At 36.6% G+C, this 25,242-nt stretch overlaps 1 protein-coding gene across 1 annotated transcript in view; it reads left to right on the top strand.

Moving 5' to 3' along the window:
* FCHO2 (FCH domain only 2) overlaps positions 1 to 25,242 on the top strand; it is a 95,935-nt gene that overhangs the window by 34,237 nt on the left and 36,456 nt on the right. The window contains exons 8-10 of the mRNA XM_014964834.1: positions 15,812 to 15,856; positions 17,605 to 17,677; positions 20,824 to 20,848. Coding sequence (XP_014820320.1) covers positions 15,812 to 15,856; positions 17,605 to 17,677; positions 20,824 to 20,848 — 143 coding nt within the window. The remainder of the gene's footprint in view (positions 1 to 15,811; positions 15,857 to 17,604; positions 17,678 to 20,823; positions 20,849 to 25,242) is intronic.

Raw genomic sequence — 25,242 nt, 5'->3', positions numbered from 1 at the left:
AACAGCCAGTTCTCTCAAGTACTTAATACCTTTCTCCACGCTGGTCCACTTGCTTGGATGGCATTGGATATCATCCTTAACGGAATATCTGCTCTTTATGGCTGATAGCAGTCGCCTCCAGAGACTGAGAACGTCTGCCACATTCCCAGTTGCGTTATCAATACCTCCCTCTTTGGCCAGGTTTCCCAGCTGGTTGGCCTGTCTACCGTCTTAAGTCTATGGAGTTAGCTCCATTGTCCCAGCATCAGAGCAACCAGGAGAGAAGTGGCTCCCCATCATGATGAGTAAAGCCCTTCCTCAGATTCCACAAATCCTTTATAGGGAAAGAGTTAGTAATTACATCTACATCTGAGCCATCATCCTGTATTGAGGCTGGCTGGGAAGAGCCCTCTCCCCTACCTACCTGAGAAGGATCTGCTGAATCTGTTGACTCTGCTGTATGGGGGTGCTTTCCTTATCTACACTGGAAGGACCCTCTCCTGGGCCGGAGCAGCCGGGGCAGGGGCTGGCGGTGGCAGTGGTGGGGGGCAGAGTCACCGTTACCACCGGCTGTGGAGTGACCGGGGCCGGGACAGGCCAGAGCCTTGGCTGGAGCTGGTTCTGTTTGTGTCTGCACTGAGACTCTCGTTGGGGCTGGGGGGGACAACTGTTTGTGTCCCTGCTGTGGCTTTCGCTGGGGCCGTTGTCTGAGTCTCTGCTATCTCTGATTCCACCCATGTCTTAGTAGCAATACTGCATGTCACAAAATGCTAACCCTGATGCTCCTCGTGTCCAATAATAGTTAACCCCTGCAGCACATTCGGTACCATCAACATCAAAATCAGGATCACGTGACGGAGATAGTTGTCACAGTCATTCTCTAGGCAGCCCAAAGGTTTTTCACCTTGTAATTCCGTTGGTATCACTTTGAGATAACCACTAAAAGGCAAAGTAAACTTTCTCCAGATAAAATCAAAAGTGTAATTAGCAACAGGATCTGTCATATGATTCTGGAGACATGCAGATATCCTAATAATCTTATATTACACACCTGAGCACTAGCCCACACCAACAAAGCACACCTAGGCCACTGCATCCAAACACAAAACAAATATAAACTGATCTCAATACAAAAAGTCAATATGCTTAACCAGTTAAACACCACTATGTCAATTAACTTCATACAAAGCTCTCTAAAAATACCATGTAAAATATTCTGTAGGAACGACAAGATGTAAGCTGTTGGTTCTCCCTGAGCAAGCTGGAATTCAGACGATTCGAGCAATCTATCAGAGCTTGGGTTGTGCTACAGTCATGCCCTACGTTGGGCACCAATAAATCTGTCGTGGTTTCAGCCAAATTTACCAAAACCAGACCAACAGATGGCCCTTCCCTCACCATCCCCAAAAGAGAGGAGAGGAAGAGATGAGGACGTTTAGAAGTTTGGAATGACCTAAAGTACTTTAATGAAGAATTAATATTGAAATCAAAAAGAAGAAAATAATGAAATAGAGACAATATATACAAAACTGCATCAAGCTCCCAGTCAGGGAGCTCCCAGTCACGTCACTGTCCTGCAGTGGAGAAGTCCCAGACAGGACTCAGCGATGAATGGGAACTGGGTTGCAGCTCTGGAGTCAGGGATCAAAGGCAGATGAACGCCCTCTTCGGATGTCGGCCATCAAAGAAAAGAGAGTTGACCCTTTGATCCCTCAGCTTTATACTGAGCATGGGGCAGATGGGATGGAATACCCCAGTTGGTCAGGTTTGGGTCACCTCTTCTGTCCACTCCTCCCCATAGATGTGACCCCTCTATATTTTTCCATTTCCGACCCTCTAATGGGGCAAATAATTAAATTGGTTGACCTTGGTTGTTATAGCAATAAGTATAAGCAAGGGCCTCTCTGCATACCATTCCTTGGCATGTAGCACAAACATTGGTATTACCATTCTGAGAGTGAGCAGTTTTCTCCACAATATGCCGTTAATTTCAGAGAGTTAGAAGAGGCCTAGCTAAGGTGTAAAATGACTGAACAGAAAACTGGTTCTGTTTTACTTCAAACTGGGACATAAGTATACCAATAAAAGCATCTACAATTTGGGCTGTGGAAAACACAAGCCCTTAAAAATACTTCTTTTCTCCTTTCGTTATCCATTCAATAGATTTAAATCTATGGAGAGCCTAGAAGTAGTTTGCATTTTTAAAAACACAGTGAAATTACTGCCTGCAATCCTTCATCTCTTTGCATTAAATGATAACAAAATGATGATAATAAATGATGTTTATTATGCATAGTTGCTGTTGATCAGCCACCGCTGGCCCTTGTGCTTACAGTAAGTTGTCCCCCTTGTCCTTTTAGATATTAGGAATTAGTGTAAGTTCTTTTAATCAAATGGTGTTTCTACAGATAGCAAAATCTGGAAAAGGACAGATGAAAATTTCTACTTCATTGCTTACCTCCACCAAATCCAGAAATTGGCAATTTGTTTAGTAATTGATCAGTAATGCTGGTTAAAAAAATGTTTGGTCTGTTGCTTTTTGGAGCGGCTGAAGCCTATTTTGCTCTATTTGCCCATGCAGAAAAAATTGTCTCAAGGCTCCTGGTAACTCCAGTCATGAGAAGGTTTAAGGTCACGGATGTCAAATGGAGACATTAGTTCAGGATTTTATCTTTTTAATCAGTTTGAAAATCTTTCTGGGAAGGCTATCAAGTATTCTAGAGTTGAGAAATTTATCGGTGACTTGGGACAGCTATAATGCCTCAAAAGGTAGCGCATATCAGAAAAATATATCCTGGCATTCTTGTCAATGTGCTGGTGATCCTCGTCTATTTTGAGGGAACTCTCTTTCTGAAGACCTTACACGCTTTGTATTCTGAAGTTCTAAAAAATAATAGTTGACTTAAGTATGGCATTCCTGCTGAAAGGAATGTGGACTTTTCACAGGGTGCAAAACTGTTGATATAATGTTTGCTATTTGGGTGGCAAGCAAAGCAGTTTGATTTTGATTCCTTACAAGTCAACTTCATTAATGCTGCCAGCATTGCCTGTTACCAGAATCATAAAGCATCAAAGCTTCAATTTAGTAATCATTTAAAAAACAAATTTTACCTACACTTTATTTAAACTGATTTCTGATTTAGTGAACTTAACCAAGTTCTTGATTATTTGATTAGATTAATGTTTTACGTGGCTGTCTATTGGTGGTGATGAGGGGGGTCACTGTATAGTTTGGTGTGAATTTATGACATGCTAGCAGGTCTTTTCTAATTGCTGTGGGTGTTTTAGTCCTAAATGCCTATGGAGCGTACAGCTTATGTGTTTTTTCCAAAGTGAATGCAAGAGCATTAAAGTGAGCTTTCATTCCTCCATTCGCACTGGGAGGCTAGTGCAAATACTGTAAATGCACAGTTGTGCTCACTCTGTATTAATATTCATATTTAGTTAGTGTGTTGTGTTAAACTATGTTTCCTATCTAATGAAGGAATGTACAAGATGAACAGAATAAAGCAGGAAAAAAAGGGTTAAGAATAACTGTGTTACTCCCAAGAAATTCTAGAAACAAGTTAGTCCTTTCCCAGAGTTTGAGAGGAAAAACAAAGTCCATGGAGTATTGAACTTGCTTTGATGAAGCTACTAGCTTTTTATGTGCTTGAATAATGAACTTTGCTTTGAGAGAAAGACTTGAAACAGTGCTGGGTGTGGCATTTATTTTTTTCCATGGGTTTGTTTGATAACATAATAGTTTAGAGCATTTATAAAAATGCTTTGCTAGGACACTAAACAGCGACAAAGTAGGTGGAAATAAACACTGAAAATGGTTAATACTAATGTTTGAACAGCTCTGCATGACATCTTTGAGCTTCTTTTGCACAAGGAAGTGCAACAAAGCAAGTATTTATTTTATGTTCTTATAAATTATTTTCTTCATATTTTCTGTAAATATTGTGAATATTTTAATGCTGCCAACACTTGTGATTAGGTGAAGTGTTACAGTTTCCCAGAACCTGTGCCCACACATAATTCTACACAGAGACTGAGGAATGAGTTTAGTTTATTAACAGTGGCAGTATCTGAGGAATTGAAAAAAGTATTCTTTGTAAAGGAAGGCAGACCGTTGCTATATTTCAGAAGTTAATGGAAGACATTTAGTGTAGATATCTTTGAGGATTTTTATGAGAAGCTGGGCTTGAGGCAAGTTAAAAAGTATGCAAGGGTCCTGTGCTGTAGAGCTCTGTTTTCGATGAGGAGCTGCAAGCTCAAGAGCTGTGCCAACAAATGTGTCTTAATTCCTGTCCTAGATGCCTATTTTATTTTGCCTGCAAAATTTTGGTCTCTTCATAAACAACAAACCTGCCAAAGCTGACATGGATTTTAGGAAGTCTCATCTGCCAGCATAGATTTTTAATGGTTAGATATACCTAAGTTGCAAACTTGTTTTAGATTGGGTTCATTTAATTTTAATGTTCTGAAGACTTATAACTGTACATGTTTTTTTAATGCAAGTGGAAGACTAGTAGGTAGCATTGATGAAAATACCTTAGACGACATCTGTAAATACAACAGGGCAAGAGCTGGGTTTTTGAATTATATTGGCCTCTCAGTAAGATGAAGTACTGTTGAGTCCTCTTGAATTTTCTTGCTACAAGCAAACAAAAACAGTTGCAGCCTGAGGCAAGTAATTTTTCAGGGCTATGGGAGCAAAGCAATGTCCACTTCAGTATGTCCACATAGGAAAAAGGTATTAGGGGATAGTAATCAGAAAATGCAGTAGTATGCAGGATAGGTGCTACTATGATGGTAACAGAAATATTGAGGAGCTTTTAAACACCTGAGAATAGAAATAATATGCTGAGATATGGTTTATGCTAATAAAATAAGTTAGGACCTGTTTTTTAGTTACATGAAGTAGCATAACCTTATATAGAATTAATATTATGGGGTTTGGGTGCTTTAATTTATTTTTCTTTAAAATTGGAAATATTATTTGGACAGAATTAACTAGTCATTAACTAAGTGGTCTTTTCAAACATGAAATTTTCACGGGAAGTATACTTAGCAAAATTAGAAGGAAGAAGTGTATTCTTTTCTCTACTTTTTTCCTATCAGGAGATGAAGCTTACAAGAAGTGAAACTTTCTGAAATCTGGAAGTATTTAGAAACTTATTTATAAACGACTGCATATACATGCAGTTCATTCTTCGTAGACTGCAGTGTTAGAGATGAGCAATGGCTTGAGTCTTGTACACAGGCTTTTTGATGAAAAATGTGGTTTTAAACTAGAGAAGCAAACACAGGAAAGTAAAGTTGGACTTAAAAACAGACTCAAAACCACCTATCTTGTCTAATAGTCTACTTTACTAATGAAGTGAAATAAATCCTAAACTGTGCATAAAATAGTCTTTCTAGCATTAGTGGTCACTAAGTTGTGTTGCATGGGATCCCACTGCTAATTAGCTCAGAATTTCATTGACAGCAATACTGAGACATGATAGTACATTATACCAGGACAAACTGTCATTGGACAACTTCTGCATTGAATTGACTGACCGGTCAACTAGGTCTCTATGTCATACTCTTTTTAGAACACAAATATTGATTCTGACATTTAAAAATGAATTCTCACTTGACTTGTATTTGACCTTGTGTATCCATGGTGGTTCTCAGGAAGTACAGGATCTTTTCTGCTTTGTCCTTGTTATCTTTTTATTGTTGACTTAATTGTTATAGATCACTTGGGTGGCCATCTTCATCATCATCTTTTACATGATGGGTTTTGATTTGTCTGCATTTTGGCAACATAGGTACAGTGGGGTACCCCTTGACCTGTTGCCTGAGTAGTATGAGGGTAGGAAAAAGCAAACTGTCTAAACAGTAGCTAATTGAGATAGCTGCACAGACCTAAGCCCAGGTTTAACCATAACAATAACATTCCTATCTTTTATTAATAGTGTCTGTAGTTTATATGTAAAAATGAATTTGTTTTCTCTATTGGTTGCTCTTTTCAGGGGAAAGGGAATATCTAGAAAAAACAGTATAAGAAATGCTGTTACTATCACTAAACTTCTTCCTAAGCCTTGGGAATTTAGTTTCAGAGAGTCCCTCTCCAGTTTGCTGTCATAGCTGATACAATCATTCAGAGGATTTTGTGGTTCTGTGTCATATTTGATAGTCTGGTTCAAGAAGAACAGACAGGAGTGGAAAATTGGGATCTTGTCACATGCATTTGTCCTCTCGGCAACCACTGACTTGGATGCTGTTATGGATAATAGTATGCATATTTTGTGTCTTGAATCCCATGCTAAAACATATTTCAAAGTCAAGCCTGTACTGTATTGGGCTCCAAGTAGCTCTTTGGGCATAAATGTGAGGAAGGGAGATTTTGTGGTAATCCTTAATAATATATCTCTCAATGTTATTTCTATAACATTGAGAGATATATTATTTCTTCCCCCACAAAGTGTCTCATACTTGCCATAAACTGCTGAAAAAGCATGCTAGGAAGAGTTTCACATTGACTTTCTTTGCTTATTGATGCTGCATGTGTGGAAACTGTCGTACGCTATTAATACTTCCTGTTTTACGGTTGGGGTGGAGAGGTGGTTAAGCATGTATAGTTTTCTTCCCATCCCACAAAATGAGTCTTCTGTACAAGTAAATACGAAAACACTTTCAAAGCAGGAAAACGTTCCCATTGAGAGGATTTTGTCTAAGTGAAAAAAGATTTTTCTCTCTGAAAAATTCTGGTTACTATAAATAGTATTATTCTCCTTCTTTTTAGGCAACTTGTCCCATTAAACATCTTAACCTCTGATGATTTCATGGGTTTAAGTTCAGAACTTCAGTAAGAAACTATATCCTCTTGGTTTACAGGGACAGTGTGTGACTGCTGCAAAGACATGATTCTTTGAAGCAGTTTTTAAACATGAGGGCTATAGTTTCACATATTTACGATGTCTAGTGTTCCAAAATCATAGCTGACTCTTCTTTAAGAAGAAGACTATTTGAATGCGTATGTGCATTGCTTTCATCACTGCACACTCAGAAGGCGTCATGCACCATGCAGTCAGCCAGAGCCATTTGTTACAGATGATTGTATTTATAGACTAGACTTAGGCAGTTCTGCTGCTTCTTTTAAAAAGTGAGGAGCCAGGTAGAGAAGAACCAAACTGATCATGACGTGTAAGGGAAAGGCAGTTGTAATGATGCAAGTTACTCATTTCGAGAGTCAGCAACCAGCTGAGTGTGTGTTTGTATGTATGTGTGTATGTTGGCCAGGAAATATGGGGTGAAGTTGAACTACAAAGGCAGAGAAGAGTAGAAAAGGATGAGAAAAGGGGCTGGGAGTGGTGTGAAGAATGGGATTTGAGGAATGTAGCAGTCTGCAGATTGGTGTCTTAGCTGACATTAATTTTCCTGCTCACAAACCTCGTGCTTACATAAATTGTATCTGAAAATTCTGGTGTTGTCATATTCAGGTGTTGCAAGCTAATTAGATCTCTGACTTGAAACATTGTCTTGGGTATGTGTTCAATGTCTCTTGTTGAAAATTCTTGTGTTATCTGAGCAATAAAAATATTTTCTTTGTAACTGAAGACCTTTGCCACCTTTTTAGCTTAGAGTAAAAAAAAAAAAGTATCTCTCCTTGTTGCTGACAAACATCTTATTTGATAATAATTATTTTAAAGCTACTCAGGTTATGATCCTTTTCTGCTTTGTTTTTGTTCTGTAAGCCACATGGAAGTACTGCCCCTTGAGAGTAGTGTGCTTGCTGTATTCACAGAGCTTGTACCCACAGTGCCAGAAGAGCCTGAATAATGTTTCCTTTGATCTGGTGAACTGAGTGCAGGGCTGGAAGCCTAGTAACAGAATCAGGGTTAGAATTGATTGCTTTTTTAGTAGATGCTCTCCTTGTATGTTAAATTTTTACTGTAAAGATAGACTTTCCTTAGAAGTGCTACGTATGTTGCTACTGATGATTATAATTATTTACGCTGCCACTATCAACTCTTTCTTTTCTTTTTCAAAAGTACTATCACCATGCTACAGTTTTCTTTTTTCAATACAAATTCTTAAAAAAAAAGAGAATTCAGTCAAAGCTTAAGCATCTCTAGAGGCTATATATCAGATAGGCTGATATGTAATCCTGGGGATTTAACAAAGAGTAGTCAGAAATTCAGTTATTATTGTGGTTCAGCTGTATATTCATAGAATTAGATTAAAGGATACAATTTTACCAGTATTATTTCAATATTTCCCATCAGATTGGCCTGTTAACAGGCCACTTGTATTCTCTGTCCCTTCTCCTGTTTTTGGCAAAGTAGAGCTGAGCAATCCACAAACTAACGTTTGCTTGCAGCAGTCTGGTACTAGCATGATAAATTTATCACAAATATGTTACTTACCCCAAAGATGGTGACAGCTGGTCATCTTCAGTCTGCACTCCTATAAGTAAGATATGCTTATATTTGGTTTTGATGCTTCTTTTTTTTAAAGCTACAATAAGAAGTCCTTTTCCAGGGGAGAAATAAAATTCTCCTTATCTTTTTATAAAATCCCTTTTCTTTTTTGGATAGACTATAAAAATGAGAAGTTAGGGTTCGAAACCGTAATGTCAAGAAAATATATTTTGGCTTCCTGTCTTCTAAATTTGAAAGATTGAAATTTTTTTGACAAACATGTCACAGGATCAGATGATAGCAAGAAAAAGATTGCTTGTATGTTTGTGTACATACAAAATTGACCTTTGTGATGCAGCTTAACATCTAAACACTAAAAGCAGTCATTTGTTTTGACAGCAGAATTAATTGAGGCTAAAACAGTCGAAATTCCACTTGTATCAAGCTGTTCATTAGGAATTGCTGTCTGGCTTTAGTGCTGTCAGAAAAATAACCTGTTCTGCTATGATTAAATAGCAGAATGATGGTCGGTCCACTGAATTTGAGAGAGAGGTTGAATAAACTTTCTACTGCGGAAACAATTCAGAAGTGACACGCTGCAAGGGGGGTCAGAATGTGCATTGATATCCAGCTGAGCTGTCAACTGGCACTGAGCCAGGCACGCAAAGCTTTGCCAGTTGAAGCAGCATGTGAAGCATATGCAGCTTAAAAAAAATTGTCCTCCTTTCATGCATGATTTACGCTCAAAGAGACAAACTTTTGTTTTTATCAAAAACAAGAATATGGTTTGTTATTGTATTTGTAACTACAAGTATAGATTTATGTAGGTTTTTTAAAAGCTTTTGCTTGAAATAGATATGTTAATGTTTATGTGTGTGCATGCGTGTGTGTAAACTGATTCCTCAGGATGGGGGGAAGGGCAGATTTTTTTTTATTATTTTTTTGAGTGTTTCCAGTTATTGTAAATTAAATGTAGTTAATAAAAATACATGCTTAGGTGGGATAATGTTTCTTTCTGTTATGCATACCTCCCTTAAACTAGAAAGGAGATAGTTTCCAAAAACCGATGCAAACGTAAAGCAGTTTTTAGTTGATTTGTTGACTTCTTGATTTGTTTACCTTTTTAGCTCTGCAGGATTTTCCAGTTCATTGGTATACTTACTGGGGGCTCTTTTTCAGGGTATGACATAATATTATGTTTTCCTTCCTCATAATAGTAGTTGGCTTTTGTATTTGCCTTGTTTGTTTAAGAATCCAAACAGTAAAACTATTTTTTCCCCTCTATTGAGCAAAGTGTAAATTACTTTATTGTTTTGACCTTAGCAAAACATTCTCCCAGTTTCTTCCTTATAGAGGTTTTATGTAAGAGGTAGACAGATAGGTTAGAAAAGCTATCTCTAGGGTTTTTTGGAGATAGGTTTTGTAGCTCTTTTAAAAGCAGTTGGCAACAAACTTGACTGTCTTCATGATAATTAGTGTCACTTTGTAGATAAATTAAGTAGCAGGTGTAAGGTTGTTATTTATAAACTCTGTTCTGTAGTTGCCATGTGTATACTGTGAAAATACTGTTCTGATAGACATGGGATAAATATTAGTAGATTCTGCAATATAATTTACAGTGTAATTATGTTTTCTTCATTTATCTCTTAATAAGATCAGTATCTCCTTATTGCTAGCCATCTACTTTATCTCCTAGTGTTACGAAAGCCCACATACTCGCATGCCTCTTGCAACAAGAAAAACAGTACGTGTATTTTCTGAACAGCCTAGGAGACACATTCCGAGCTGCAGACTCACTGGTGCTTAACTTATGCCAGTATCACTTATTGTAAGTTATTAGATTAATTGAACTTAAAACATTCCATTTATTCAAATTACCTCTTGCCTTTTCTGTTCTAGTAAACCAAAGCTTCCTCATTTTCAAGAGCCTAAGAACTGACCCACTCCTGATTTATTTGTTTCAGTCTCTTGTCAAATAGCAGCTGTCTGCTTCCACGTGTCTCTAAAACCATTTGCCTTTTCTTCATGTCCATATCTGTCCTGACTGGTAGAACGCTGTGAGCTGCAGCAACTTGCCTTGGAAAATGCTTTAGAATGATACTTGGTGGGAACGTTTACATACAGTTAGAGGAGCTTACCGATTTTTTATGCCTGCTCCATTTGTAGAATACTAAATTCTCATTATCATCCTAAGGATACATAGCTAGGTATGTATCCTTAAGTGTCTGAAATCACACTAGGTACTCATATCTATTTCTGTTATAAAGGCTAACCTTCATTTATGCATTGTTTTTTTTTTTTTTCTGTTCTGTGTGTGTGGACAGTAGAAATATTTTGAAGTCTATGTACAGGTATTTGAGATGCTTAAGCCATAGTTACCATTCTATGAATCCATGTAGCAACAGGCCAACCAGACTGTAAACAGTTGTGTTAAGCCTGAAACTGTGCATGCTTAACCCAACAGAACATTAATGCAGAGACTTTTGCAAGCATCTCAGCCATAACTTTTTACTTACTCTGATAAGTATCTTAAAATATTTTTCTAATTTGTACAGTGCTGCTTTAGTTCTAGCACCTGATTTTATTTGGTGTTCATGTTAATGCTTGAGAATTGGCTTTCATCTCAATTCACATTGCTGCCTTGTTATGAGGGAAAGAATAAAGGCAATCTCAATGCTTTGACTGTAGTATGGCAGAATATGATTACTATTATCATTATTGCGGTATGATAACATCTAGATGGCCCTTTTCAGTGCTTTAGGCTACCATGTGGCAGGGACTCAGGAGACTGCTTCAGGGAATTACTTCAGTCCCCAACATCAGCAATACTTCCTAAATGTGAAACAACTGCATTTATTTCTTTGGGTGTTCCAATGGACAATGAGTCTGTATACTTGCTTCAGAAATTTTGGGCATCATCATCTTCCAGATTTTGAGCTGAAATCCGCCTTTGCCTATACTTCAATCATTGGGCACAAGTCTGTTAAGAAAACTTTTCTGCCTCATAGAGAAGAGGTAATGCATCCACCTTAAAATCTGTGTGTAGCTGTTACAAGAGTTATTGTGATACCAGCACATGAGTTTGCATGCTTTTACTTGCAGCTATATGTGTTACATCTGTCTGACAATCTCCATTAACACCAACCCACTCAGAGTTTTTGACTATACTGTCTAATGATTAAGGAATCAGGAATCAGAAAGATAGATGTTACTGTGCTTCCTAGAAGAAAGGTTTTTGAGAGGTTTTTGCAGTGATAGTGCAGATGGTTTTGTTTCCATACACACAAGCACAGTGGCCAATGCAGGGGAACTTCTTAATGGAGGATCTTATTCCTTATTGGTGCTACGCTCACATAGCAATGTGTGCCTAAGGCCTTTTGGCTCACTATGAGACTGCAGCTGGTTCTAGCAGGAGACAGTGTGGTCACAGTACGCACTTCTGGCTGGGTTATAGTATTATTACATCTTTGGGCACAAAGGCATCTGCCCACAAGAGAATCCAGCTGTTATTTGGGCTACCCAAAGCTCATCACAGCTATCCTGTTTTCTAAATTGGTTTGCCATAGAGCACCACAGAAAACAGCTATTTCTGTAATGTTATTTTGGTTTAAAAATGCTGCTCCCCAGGCAAAGCATGGTACTCTTTACAGCAGGCATATAAGAAGCAGAACTGTTGGGAGATTTGAAGTTATAGAACTAAACTCTAAGAAAATTAAAAACTGCTACAAATTTCACTTTGCTCAAAAGGGCAAAATGTATCAATTTGCTTCAGGCAAATAGTGCAGCATGTGTTGTATTGGTGGGGACGGGTTAAATACAAATTGTACAAAACTAGCAGTCATCTCTGGGCATTGGAGGAAAATGCTAAACTTAATTTTGTAGTGTTTGTGGATTCATTAAGGATAGCCACTGGCACCTTAAACTTCTGAGATCCCAAAGGATGAAGGGCTCTATATTGTGTTAAGTAGGAAGAGTAAGTTAGCATCAAAAGATGCTTTCAAATCACAATTGATTCACACAATTTGTTGTAGGTAAATGCTATTTTCATGGTTGCTATATGTCTTTACTGCAGTAAAGCAGCTAGTAGATGCCAGGGAAGGAAGGAGAGTGCGTGGAGGGAGAAGGGACTCCTATGATAACTCTGCCAATTTTGGTGAAGCACAAAATGAGCTGATAGATACAATTAAGAAGGAAGACTATTTAAAATTTCCAAGGTAACTTCATAGACCTTAGTGAAAAGTCGGATCTGGTTACAGAAATTTTTTGCTCAGCTTCTGTCTCATTACTGTCACAGGCAATTCTTCAGTAATGGAGATTTTTTGAGATTGTGTTTTATATCTTCTCTATGAGAAAAGAATACATTGTTGCAAGAGTGAAATTAATTTTGGAGGGGGAAACCAGCTTTTGTTACCTCTAGCTGAAAGTGTTAGTCTGATCTTTGATCTGTGCATTTCTGTACTACGCATGAATGTTTGTCTCTTGAAGTAAAAAGTTTATCAAGCAGTAAAAAAACTCACCTTCAAAGACAAGTGTTAGGCAAGTGTAATAGGTGAAATACAGAACCCTGTATGTGTTGTTAAAGAAAATATTTGCTTTCTGCTAGTGTTAGAAGTGAAAGTTAAAGGTACTGATCCAAAATAAGGATGAGTTTTACCTGAGCCTTGAATATTTTTTTAATTGTTAGTGTAAAAGTCTTAAAAGTCTGGGGATCAGACCTAGTAATGGGAAAGGGTAAAGAAAAAGATGGTATTCTGAAAAAGCTTGGGTACTGTTTTTCTCTAAAAATATATTTAAAGTCTTTGTTGTTTACAGTTTTTTTCCTTCTGTTTTTGTTTTGGGAAGGAGTGTTTGTGGTTGGTTTGGCTTGCGTTTTTGGTTTTTTTTTTTCCCCTGGCCAAATGGGAATATGTATAGAAGCAAGAAACAGAAGTAGTTGAATCCTTAGCAAAGTGATGAAAAATGTATTGTCTGAAGTGCAGTGCTGAAGAAATAATGGATTTGTTCTTCAGCTTCTATGTTTTATGGTATTTTTCTTAATTTCTTGCTCAATGTATTTTGAACAATAGAGTTTAAATTCCTAAAATAAAATGTTGATGAAATCAGTGTGGGGATGTAGACATCTACACTTCTCTAAATCCATTTTTCTGGATTTTTTTTTTTTGCCTTTTCATCCTGCTATATTGAATAGTTAGACTTGCATTTGAAATTATATTATAATTGAAATTTAAAGGGCAGTTAAAACTGTCATTTGAGACTGGTCTTTTGATATTCTGCTCTGAAGAGCTTCATTTTGACACCAAACAATTACATCATGAGAGATGGCATATTGATGGATGCTAGTCCCAGGTTCTCATCCTGCTGCTAGTTTTACAAGCACTCAGATCTTTTTTACTGGCAGAGAAAATTTTGCAGACTTGGTCTTTTGTTACAGTAAATACAAGTAATTCTTTTGAGCACACCTGTTTTTTAAAAGAGCACATTAGAAGTCTGCAAAATTTCAAAGAAAGTATCTGGTATATTTTCCCTAATTTGTCTAGAATGATTCAGTTTGCTCAACATCAGCAAGTATCAAGTTACGCCATCAGCTTGTCAATTGTTTTTCTATTTGTTTGACATAAACATGAATTTTTTCATTTGCAGTTTTGAGAAATGGTATCAAAATGTAGTGTATATATTGAGTTGAACACAATTTTGCACTGCAAGAGTTAAATATACATACTGGGGGTCATATTACAAATAGAACCATTTGAGGTATTTAACTGCATGAATCAAATACAAATTAATGCCATTTGTGTAATTTACAATGCTATTTCACAGCTAAATTATTTTTTACTTTCATTGTGGCATCTCTAATTGCAGCACAATGATTTGCTATGCTGTACTATTTAAAATCAAACTGAAGCTCCATGTTTCTTGTATCTGAGATCTGTTTATATCAGGTATTTATTTTTAGGACTAAGAGTATGATATATTCATTTTGAAAAGAGTACAAGTGAAAATCCTGGAAAATGCTTTGAAGTACACCTTTTATTTTATGTGAAAACACCCAGAAAATTGCACAGCTCTAGGTTTTATGTTGGATGCTCATGAATAATCATACTAAATTTCATAAAAAAGATAATTAAATCAGAGCACTTACTAGCAGGTGTGTTTTGGGGCAGGAGTGAAAGTGGTTTCTGTATTTGAGGTTTCCACAGTTGCTTTACTTCCAGTTGGTTTTAATTGAAATTTTCAAAATTTTAAACTCACACTTGAAGTAGTTGCGTAAGTGTGAGGAGAGGAGTGGGGGAGTGGATTTTGTCTGCCCTCAAGTACAGAATTGGTAATGGAGATTTTCCCCCTATATCTTATACTGTAATATGCCTATAAACTTGTGTGCACTCCCTCAAAATTATTACAAAAAGATAAGTAATAACCCCTCTTCCATAGTGCTAGCATGCCAAACAATTTTTTTCCCCCTCTGTGGATACAGTTGGAAGCTACTGCTCCAAACAGGGTCCAAAGGGCTCCTTCTTAGTATGGGCTGAAAGTAATGGTGCCTGCCTGCATGTGCTCTCTGTTTACTTTGCACTTCCACAAGTGCTGGTGCGATTCTGCCATTCCCTGAAAAAGGTCCTACAGAAAATCACTGGATTTTTTCTGCACGTTTGCTCCCTAAAATGGCTCAAAGTGGGGTTAAATAAATTCTAGGCCTGGCCAAGATGAAGGAATTAGGGTTAGGACTTTGCAATGACAGTGGTCTGTTACCTTGTGTTCAACTGTAATGAAAAACCATACTAATTAATTTCTTTAGATACAGAACTTAACTAGTGTTCTCTGCTTTTTTTTGTTCTGTTTAGCCAATGACGTTTTTAAAGTTTTTAATCTTCTTTATTGCTACGTTTAGGATTCTGTATGGCACTTTTAACTGTCTAGGTCATAGACTGTGAAGAGGAATCAGAAGAACTAACAAAAGTGTCAAAAAGTGTGAACAAACAAAGTGTGAACTAACAAAGTTAGCAAAAGTGTGAATCTCAGAATTAGGGTTATAGCTGTGCTTTTTTCCTTTTGATTTTTCTTTATCTAGTTCTTCATTAAAAGAAGATAAAATGAAAACTTTTCACTGGTGCTATATTAGAGATGCAATTTTGAATGGGGAGAGGACACCAATTGGAGATGTTTAATGTGGTTTTAGTAACATAGGCAATTGGATTGGTTTTAGACCATCTACACTAATACTTCAATTTTTCAGTATGTGTAAGAGTGACAGTAGTTAATGATTTGCTGTACTCGTATGATTTTGCAATACATGTATGACACTTGGCAGGGTAATTGTGCTTTTCAGTTACCATCTAAATTTATAATTAGATTATCTAGGATTTTCAGGAAATGTTAATAGTCATGAAAATATCTTAGATTAAATTTGACCTAATGTTAATCTTGATTTCTTTAAGGCCCTATTGAATTTGAAGACTGTAACGCATCCAGTGCAGTTGAAGGTGAGTTGTTGTAGATTGTTATTTACTGAAGGAAGAGGACCTGAAACTGTGGAGTGAAAGGTATTCAGGGTGTGAATCTGTGTAACTTGAAAGTACTCCGGTAGAGTAAAAGCCAGTTTTCCTGTTGAGAAACAAACTTCAACGAAAATAAGACCTACAATACTTAAAGCAGAAAGGTCAGAGAATTTTACTGCGTCTTATAAATATACTTTGGCTAAGACCCTGTCCTTGCAGAGGTTTGGATTTGGTTCATTTATGACTGTGTTGTAACTTAATTTACAAGTGTCAAAACGTGGCCCAGGCTCTTTCCATTGTGACTATGTTAGTTACACCAAGTCTAATGCAGTGTTATGGTCACCAAGCCTTTCTTTGTTGGCATAGCTTATTTTGCTTAGGGGATTGTTTTAAGTGGTTAAGAACTGCTTTATTTGCATAAGCTATGTATTTAATTTGGGGACAGAGGAGTTGACAGTATAGCTATAGCAGCCGACAACTTTTGAGTTGCCAAGACTGCAGCTGAGATTTAAAATCTTTTTTGACTGGAGCAGAGATGATCCATGTTCAGAAACTACTTTCATACACTGTTGTTGTTTTGGGCTGCATAATGCACAGAAAGAAAATAAAGCCCAGACTAGCATTTAAGAATAACTTTGGAGCAAATTCTGTCTCTCTTAAAATATAAGATAGGCTGAATTTACAGCTACCTGATTTGAGAAGTTTTACGTTCTTTAACCCAGAAAATATCTAAGTGTGGAGAGATTCCTTATGTGCTGTGGAATGTATTTCTGTAAAAGGGGATTAGAATGATTTTTTCAAATGGTGGGCTTGAATTGTCAGTTGTTAGGTTCTGGAAACCAAATAATTTCCACCATTTTGCTCAAAAGCATGCTGTCAATAGTATCATACATCAAAAGAAAATTGTCATCTAGTTGGATCAGATGCTTGCACTTAGTCATTTTGTTCGGCAGCCTGTTTTGCTTCAGCAAAAACTAGGGAGAGAAGCAGATGTGCCAGTAAGTCTGATGGAATATTTAAATGTATTTTAATTTCAGTACATTAGGCAGATATGAAAGCAAACTTTTTTCCTGTACCATAGCTATATGTATCAAGTTCTAAAAACAGAGAAGAAAACAACAGAGGGGAGGCATGGTTCCAGACTCGGAGCGAGCCAGCCGTAGAGGTGGCTACAGCACTGGGAAATCATGAACTCGGCATCAGCAGGAAAGCCAAGAGACATTCTCTTCCTACAGGACCAAGATCCTACTTGCTGGGAGAGACGGGGGCTTGTAGCCACCAGAAACATGCAGGGAAATAACAAGAGGGTGTTGAACTGCAGTAGCTGGGAGAGGCAGGGTTCAGTTTCTGATCCGAGTGCATTGGCTATTCAGGAAGCTCCTGTTGAGCTTCTGTGATCAGAGTCCCTTTCCTCAAAACTGGCAGTTGCACCCATTTTCTCTAAAAAAAAAAAAAAGATAGTCTGCATATCCAAGTTGGAGAGTTGGACGTACAATTCAGATCGGTTTTAGAAGGACTTATTAATGTGTTGAACCACATTTTAATGTAATTTTTTCATTGGTGTGTTACTTAAGAGCAATTTGGAATAACTTAGTTTGACTCGATCCCTCTCTCCACTGTTAGATTTTTGCGTAACTTGTGGCATTGGTGTGCACCCATGTTTGGCATTGCTAAACGTTGCTAGATACATAGTTATCTCTTTGATCTTTAAATGAAAAATGTTTGTTCTGTAGGGATAAAACCACGGAAGAGGAAGCCTTTTGGTTTATCAGGAATAATGAAAAAAGAAAAAGATACTGAATCTGTGTAAGTATATTTCCATCTTGAAGCCTTTTCTGGTGTGAAAACTAGTAAAAGGATGGGGATAAACATTAGCTGATGTTAACACAAAAAATGGGTTTATACCGGAAGTTTAGAGGAATGTTATAAATATTTGTTAATATCAGTGTTTTAAACAGCTCTAGTCCCTTTTTAAAAGTAATCCATTCTTTCTCAAAAGTTATTTACCACGCAAAACTGTTGCCATATCAAATAGCAAAAAAGTATGCTTGATTATTCACCTTCTGTGTGTTTCATTTACTTAATTGCAAAGTAGTGATTTTGATAGCATTGTTGTATGGTTGAATTCTGTAACTGTCAGGTTTTATTGTCTAACAAAATAATTATTTTGCTACCACATGGGTTTTTACTCAGGCTAATCCCACGACACGTATGTTATAAACCTCCTTGCAAGCCAGGCATCTCCTTCCATTCGTTCTTTGGAAGATGATGAAATGTAGTCTGGCCCCAGCAAAGATTTAGGGCTCTTAATAGTAGTTTTCTGGAGCCAGTAAAGGCCTGGAAGCTTCAAATTAACTCTTCCCAGGTGTAGGACTCGATGTATCTTTACTCAGGGATCATGTTTTGCTTTGACCTGTAACAGAAAGAGAAATTTCTTGGGCAACAAGGGCTGAAAAAAATGGCTTCTGCATTATGGGAAAGACATTCTATCTTTGCATGCTCGCCCATTGTAGTATCCGAATACTTTTCTAAAAGCTGCTTTTCCCTAAAGACATTTATTTAATGCTGAAAGAAAGATAACATAGGTGTCTCTTTCTAGAAAAATTTTTTTCATGACACAATGATGTCATCAGAAAATATAAATCAGCTCAGCTACTCTGAAATGGGAAAAAAAATTGCCTTGCTTTCAACAAGGTGGACTGAAATTTGATTTATGCTATTTTGGTTGTTTCTGTATTTACACACCATACAAAGATGAATAGATTCTGAGGTCAGAAAGAAAGAATTATGATCACATGATACTGACCTCCTATGTAACACATGCTACAGGCTTTTACCGAGATTAATCCATAACTTCTAAATTAACTAGAACATCAAAACTAAATGAGAATGAATTATGTGCTTAAATAGAATATTCTGATCTCCTTAAAGAAATTTATTGCTAGTCTAAATTTTGTGTAATTTCATCTTCATCTGATGACCCTGTTGTGTTAAAAATCTGTATCATCAGAAACTTCTCTGCACATCGAGGTCAAGTCCTTTCATAATCTCTTGTTAAATTAGGCTGTAGGCTTGTTTAGTTTGTGTAGTAGGGCAGGCTTTCCACATCTAGAAAACCCCTCATGGTTCATAGACTTTTCAGTTTATCAATGCAGTTTTTAAAACTAAACTAGATGTTATGTCTGGTAATGGTTTTACTCGACGAAATACGGTGTGTTCTATTGCGTATTACTATAAAGGTTAGTCAATAATTTAATTTCTTTTTCTAACCACTGCGTTGCACGATTTGGTTGATTTAGTTTTTGTCTACAATCCTTAAATTCCCGTACAGAATCCCCATTTGCTGAAATGTTAGCTTATACTAGGAGCATGACATAGTTCTTTAATCGTAAAGATCACGCATCTAGTGATGTAAAAGCACATCTGTCTAAAACCTGATGTCCTCATTTTCCACTTGACCAGAATTTGCAAACTGTTGAGTTTTTTGTCATATCTAAAGAACAGATCCTGCGATGTGCTGTTGGAGGTCCTCAGAATGATACTAGATCTGCTGTTACTTTTTGAGATCTATTAGCTCTCTAATTTTTAAAACCTTCATTATGGACTGAATTACTTTCGTTGTAGTTTGCCTCACATCTTTCACATTTCTTAGCTTTTAGGGACGTCAGGCTGTCTTGTTTAAGTAGACACTTTTTAAAACCACGTATCAGAAAATCTGTTTGTTATATCTTTTGACAGAAGTCTAATTAATACTTTGTCTCTTCGACCTGTAAAATTACTTCTAAAATAGCTCTTTGTACTGCTATGAATTCAGTTTAGCCAGCAGAGGGAGATAAGACTAAGTCAATTAGAAACTTGGACGCATATGTTTTCTTTTGTGTGAGGCTTTCAGAGGAGATGGGATCCTTCATCTCACTGTCAGCTCCCTAACAGACTTTACTGAACTTCATATTAATGCTTCCATATTAGCAAGTTTTCATACCTGTATTTAAAGACACTGTTGTTTTTACGTTTACCCCATTTAGCCTTTCAGAGAAGATTATTTAGATGGCAGTTCTTTTTTTCCTCTTTTTTCTGTAAGTGCATGTTTAGTATGTTCAGTTTGGTTATATAAAAACACCGTTGTTTGGTGGCACTTAAGGATTTATTTGTCAGGGTGCAAATTAGAGGAGACTTGTACGCGACTCAAGTATTCCCACGTTCTGTAAAGGTAATTGCTTCTGCTTTTTGCAGACATCAGAGAGAATCGGTGTCATTCATTTTTTTAAATACTGTTGCTTAAGTCAGAGTTATAGAGGAAAAATATCACACTTGTGAATAACGTGCTTGCAATCACTGCCTTTCTGCTGCTGCCTTTTTTTTTTGGTTGTTTTTAAAGTGCTTTTTTGGAGGGTACTCTATTATTTTTGCTGACGTCTTCTAGTGCTTCACTGCAACTGTGCTTGACAAACACAACTAAAGAATGAAATTCCCAAAGAGGGAAGCTCTGAATTCCTCTAAGAATACTCTTAGTTTCTTTGGGAACTGGTTATTGTACCAAATGTTTCGCAATTGCGTGTGTACTATTTCGTTAGAATCGGTGACTTCTACTTATTGTGCATTATCAGCAGCAGAGGCCTGACTCTTAAAAGTATATTCATCCAGAATACAGAGTGGTACTCCTCGCTGCATTTGATTATTTTTTTTTACTATGGTGTGAATTTGCTTTTTCAGCATTTCTTTTGAGTTTTTCTTCTGTTGTGTTTTGAACATAAACTTTCAGCTTTTATTTAAATCTTATTCATTGAATGTGGATTATTTATAGTGAAAATTTTAACAGAGTCTGAAAGGCATAAAGGTCAAATGCAGTGTTTCAAATTAATGGAAAATACTATGAAAGTACCAGAATTGTATGAATAAAATAATTTGTGCGTTTTATAGTTGGTTTTATGTTGTTGTTGTTTTTTTAATAGGGAATGTCCAGATGCAGACTCAGTTGTAAGTCGACTTATTTCCAGAACAAATTCATATGGTAATATTGTCAAGCACTACAATCTGATGAAACTTGTGTACAAACCCTATATGGTCCCGGCAAGGCATTATTTATCTGATAGAGTATGTAGTACTTCGATGACATAGTTGAAGTGTTCATTTTGCTGAGTACGTGATCTTTAGTAGTATATGCATATAAGTTTCAGTAAAAAGGTCGTATTTCCCGACAATTTTAGATTTTAAACAAGGTGGTTTTGCTGTAAGTATTTGCTACTTTATTTGTCAAGGTAATAGTTTAAATTGTTTGGCTAATAGATTCTAAGTAAGAAAAAGGTTCAGTTTATTGTGGATCCAACTTTGCATTGTCATATTTCTCTGGTTACGACTGTTTCCCTTGAGAAATCATTCTAATTTCAATGGGGTTCTGCTTCGTCACTGCCACTAGAGTGTAGGAATATACTTTTTAAAATATTACTTTAAATGCAGTATCTCTAGATGCCCTTTATTAATAGCATGTTTTTCGCTGCTCTTAGTTTGATCTGTTGATTACGATTTAATTTATAAAATTCAAATAAGTGACGGTAGCAAATTAAATTGATATCTTAATGCTTTTTTATTTCCTTAATTGAGCCTTTTGTTTTCATTTAAACACGTATGTTGTCTTGAATTATATGTAACAGAGATTGCAGTTCAGTATAGCTAGAGTAGGGAATAATTTGCAGAAAAAATTAAGGGATTTTCTGTAGAGTGATTTGTTTTTCAGTTCATTTATTTAGATTCCAGTTTCGTTAAACAATTTAGAGATCCAATTTCACCGATTTTTGTGGATTTTCTTCCTTGTATTTAATATCTAGGAGTTTTAGTACCTAATATTAAAAATTCTTTTGAGGAACTTTGTTTAAAAAAATCTAGTAGAACCATCCATCCAAATGAGGAGAAGTAGGTTTTGCCCCATAATAGAACTGTATGTGTCAGAGCAGCCTTGTGAGCATCATCAAGACAGTTATTTTATCCTGTGCAAAATCATCTTGATTAGAGCAAATTTCTTTTCTTGGGTACATTTAAAGCTAAATAATTTTAGAATTATCCCTATAATTATCAGGCTTTTCATAGAAATAATACCTTTTGACAGTTCTGATTGGGTCACTGGAGTGAATCACAACTGAGTTTGACTTGCGATTTTTATTTTCTTATTTTGGTCTCCGCATTTTTTAAAACTTCAACTGTAAATGTGTGTGGCATTCTTTCCTGCTGTATGAGGCACACCATATGATCATCTAAATTAATTGTACTGTCTAGATGTAATTTATATTTGGTTTAAAAAAAAAAGGACCCAAATTTTGTAGCGCCTAACAAAAAACCTGACACTTCTTTTTTTTGTATGGCCAACATTTTATGATTGCATTTGGAATTTTAAATTTCATCTATCATTTCTTCTTGCTTTGTGCAAGTAACAGTATTATTCTGCATGATAGAATGCTTTCATAGCAGAAATCATTACTGTTACTCTCATAAAAATCATGCAGCATACCATGGATGAGATTCATTTCACCTGTTATGAACAAGCACCTCAAACTCCTTATATGTTCTAAGGTTGGTGTCCTCTTCTGAAAGGTTCCATTACAAATGTTTTTCTTTTTTTTTTTTTTTCCTTTACTTTAAGAGTTCCTTTCTGTTTAATTTTTCAAACTTGATCCAAATGGTTATAGCCACCTTTGTTTGTTTTGTATGGATCTTTGCAGTAAGTGACACTTTTCAATAAATTTGACTTGGAAAAGTATTATTAAAAAATAATAATGGAAGCAATTATCATTTGTGTTTGATTGCTAGAAAATGCTAAGGACCAGCCCTCAGAAAATTCCCTTATTTAAGGTTAGCTTTGGTCACGGAAGATCTCTGTCTGGCTTTTATATTATTAACATGATTTTTATACAAAAGGTGGCTTTTGTTTATTTGTCAGGAATTTTAGTTGTGTGAAAGGAATGTAAGGGGATAATGATGCTAGAATTATTTCTAACTCTAAGCACTGAGGTAAATATATTGAAATTTTAGAAGTTAAGAATCTGGTAAGAATTGTCTTCAGTACTTTACCTACAAGTTTTATATGACATTGGGGACCTCTGAACATACAGTGTGTAGTCAATAAGTTTAGGGCCTTCTTGTTAGTCCAAAAATGCATTCTGCAGTGCGTTTCAACTTATATTCTATGTTTCCAGAAAAGAAAACAGTGAGTTGATCATAAAACTTGTCTTTTGTACCAAAATCTGAGTTCTCAAATTTAGCTGTGGCAAGCCATCCATTTATGCTTATCCTTTTTGTAGCTTATAGATTACATATATTAGAAAATGTGATGCATTTGAATAAATTATTTCCTGTCAATGATTTTTTGTAACAGCTATAAGAGGTTTTTATGCACCCAACGGGCATAGAAGGCGGCGGCGGCGGCGGCTGTGAACTGAGAACTGCTATCTGTTAAAAAGGTTGACCCCTCCAATAAGCAGTCTCTGTTTAAATACAGATGACAGTATGCCATGAGATTCAAAATTCCCATGTTGTTATATGTCAATCTACACTTCTAACTTCCATTAAGTTCAGCATTGATAGTTAAGAAAAGTATCAAGTTATATGTGTGTACACTAGAAAGACATAGCGACTGAAGTCTGGCTCCGTATGTGTTTATTACCTGCCTTTTCTAAAGACAGAACTAATTGTCTTGTTTCCCATGGGTTTGCCATGACTTTAGGAAAATAAGAGCTCTGGTAGAGCTTTTTCTTGTGGGGAAGCATTTACAAGGTTCCACTTATGTCCAAGTCAGTAAGATCTGAATTTGGATTGCAACCCTTCCCTTGGTTGGGATATTTGCAGATCTCCTTCTTCTACTTGAATGCCTATTTTCATGAAGATCATAATTACCCTTGAGTCCTCTGTCTGTCTGTCAAATCCATTTGAAATTGTCCAGTAAGTTCAAAAGTAATTAAGAAGGGAGACACAGATGCACTGAATATAATGCTGAAACTTTTTTTCATAGGAAACTGGAATGCAGTATTTATATACATCAATGCAAATATATCAAGGCATCCAAAACTTTTCATTAACCTCGTTACATATGAGTGTAGCACAACTACGGTTGTATGGAATTATACACCCTTGTTATTGCTGGGGACTGATTAAATTTGGAACCGTCAAACTCTAGTTAGTGGAACACAAGCGTAGCCATATATTTATGGAATTTCGAATGTTTTTCTGTATTTGCATTTTTTAATGCTTAGTTCTGGCATATTTTGAATAGCTGCTATTGATACAGGGTACACGGCTTTGCAGTCAGAGCACAAGACAGGGGCACTTTGAATAGCTGGGTTTGGTTTTTTTCGTGCTGCATCTCTGGCAAAGGAAGAAACTGACTAGCTGCTCTCTTTTTCTGGGTTTCTTTTGGGTTAATGGGCATCCTAAGGAGAGGAGGCTGATAACGTGTAATAACTCTGTCTTAACCTAAGGATACACCTGAGTCAAATGTGTCAAAAGTGGAGAGGCTCTTTTTAATTTTTAATCTTTTTCCAGGCTATGAGCTCCAACTGCTTACTTTTGAGTTTGCTTTGGTCCTCATCTGGGTTACAGGAAGTCAGTCCAGTTCAGGAAAATGCGAGAAAGTGCGTTTGACAGAAAAAGAAACAGCGAGCTGTTCAGCTGTGCTGTACCTTGAAGCATACCCTGAGAAAAGACTTGTTAAGGAGCCCTCGTAACCCCTGTAGATATGCCACGAGAAGAGAAAGAAGTCAGAAGCCAATCTGAAGTGAATGGTCTTTGCTTCTTGACCAATGACCAACCTGTAATCAGTGCTAATGTTGCTGAGGAGGGGCCAAATGAAGTACCTAGATGGCAATATACTCCACGTGTTCCTCTCTTGTCCTTTGTATGTAGCCCAGAGGAATTAATGACATGCTAATGGTGTGGCTTCTTCTATTGCTTTTGGCTGACAGACAGGACAGAGCAAGGAAACCGAGACAAAGTATTCACCAAAACTAAAAAAATAAGTTTTGGCAGCGGAATGCTTAGTCCTCGTGCTTTTTCTATAGGTAGTTTTACTTCATTATTTGTTATGTCCTTACTTTTTATTTCTTTAAAAAATTACTCGCCCCAGAAAGTTTGTAGAGCATATTAATGAAAAGACAGAGTTATAAGCCCTAATTTTTTAATGTAGATGAAAAACTATATAATACCTTAATTAGTAATGTGTTATATTCCATCTGCAAACACAGGGGAAACTGCGGTTTTTATAGCTGTATGTTTAATTGCTTAGCAGAACCTCTGAGAATGTGAAACCTTCTTCAAAGGACATCCACCTTTACAATTATTTCTCCAGAATTCACAGCCATATTGAGCGTCTTTTGGGCTTCTTTATG

The sequence above is a fragment of the Calidris pugnax genome, unplaced genomic scaffold (genome assembly GCF_001431845.1).
Source record: "Calidris pugnax isolate Ruff unplaced genomic scaffold, ASM143184v1 scaffold273, whole genome shotgun sequence".
Classification (NCBI taxonomy): domain Eukaryota; kingdom Metazoa; phylum Chordata; class Aves; order Charadriiformes; family Scolopacidae; genus Calidris; species Calidris pugnax.
This window is presented reverse-complemented; position numbering and strand designations above follow the sequence as displayed.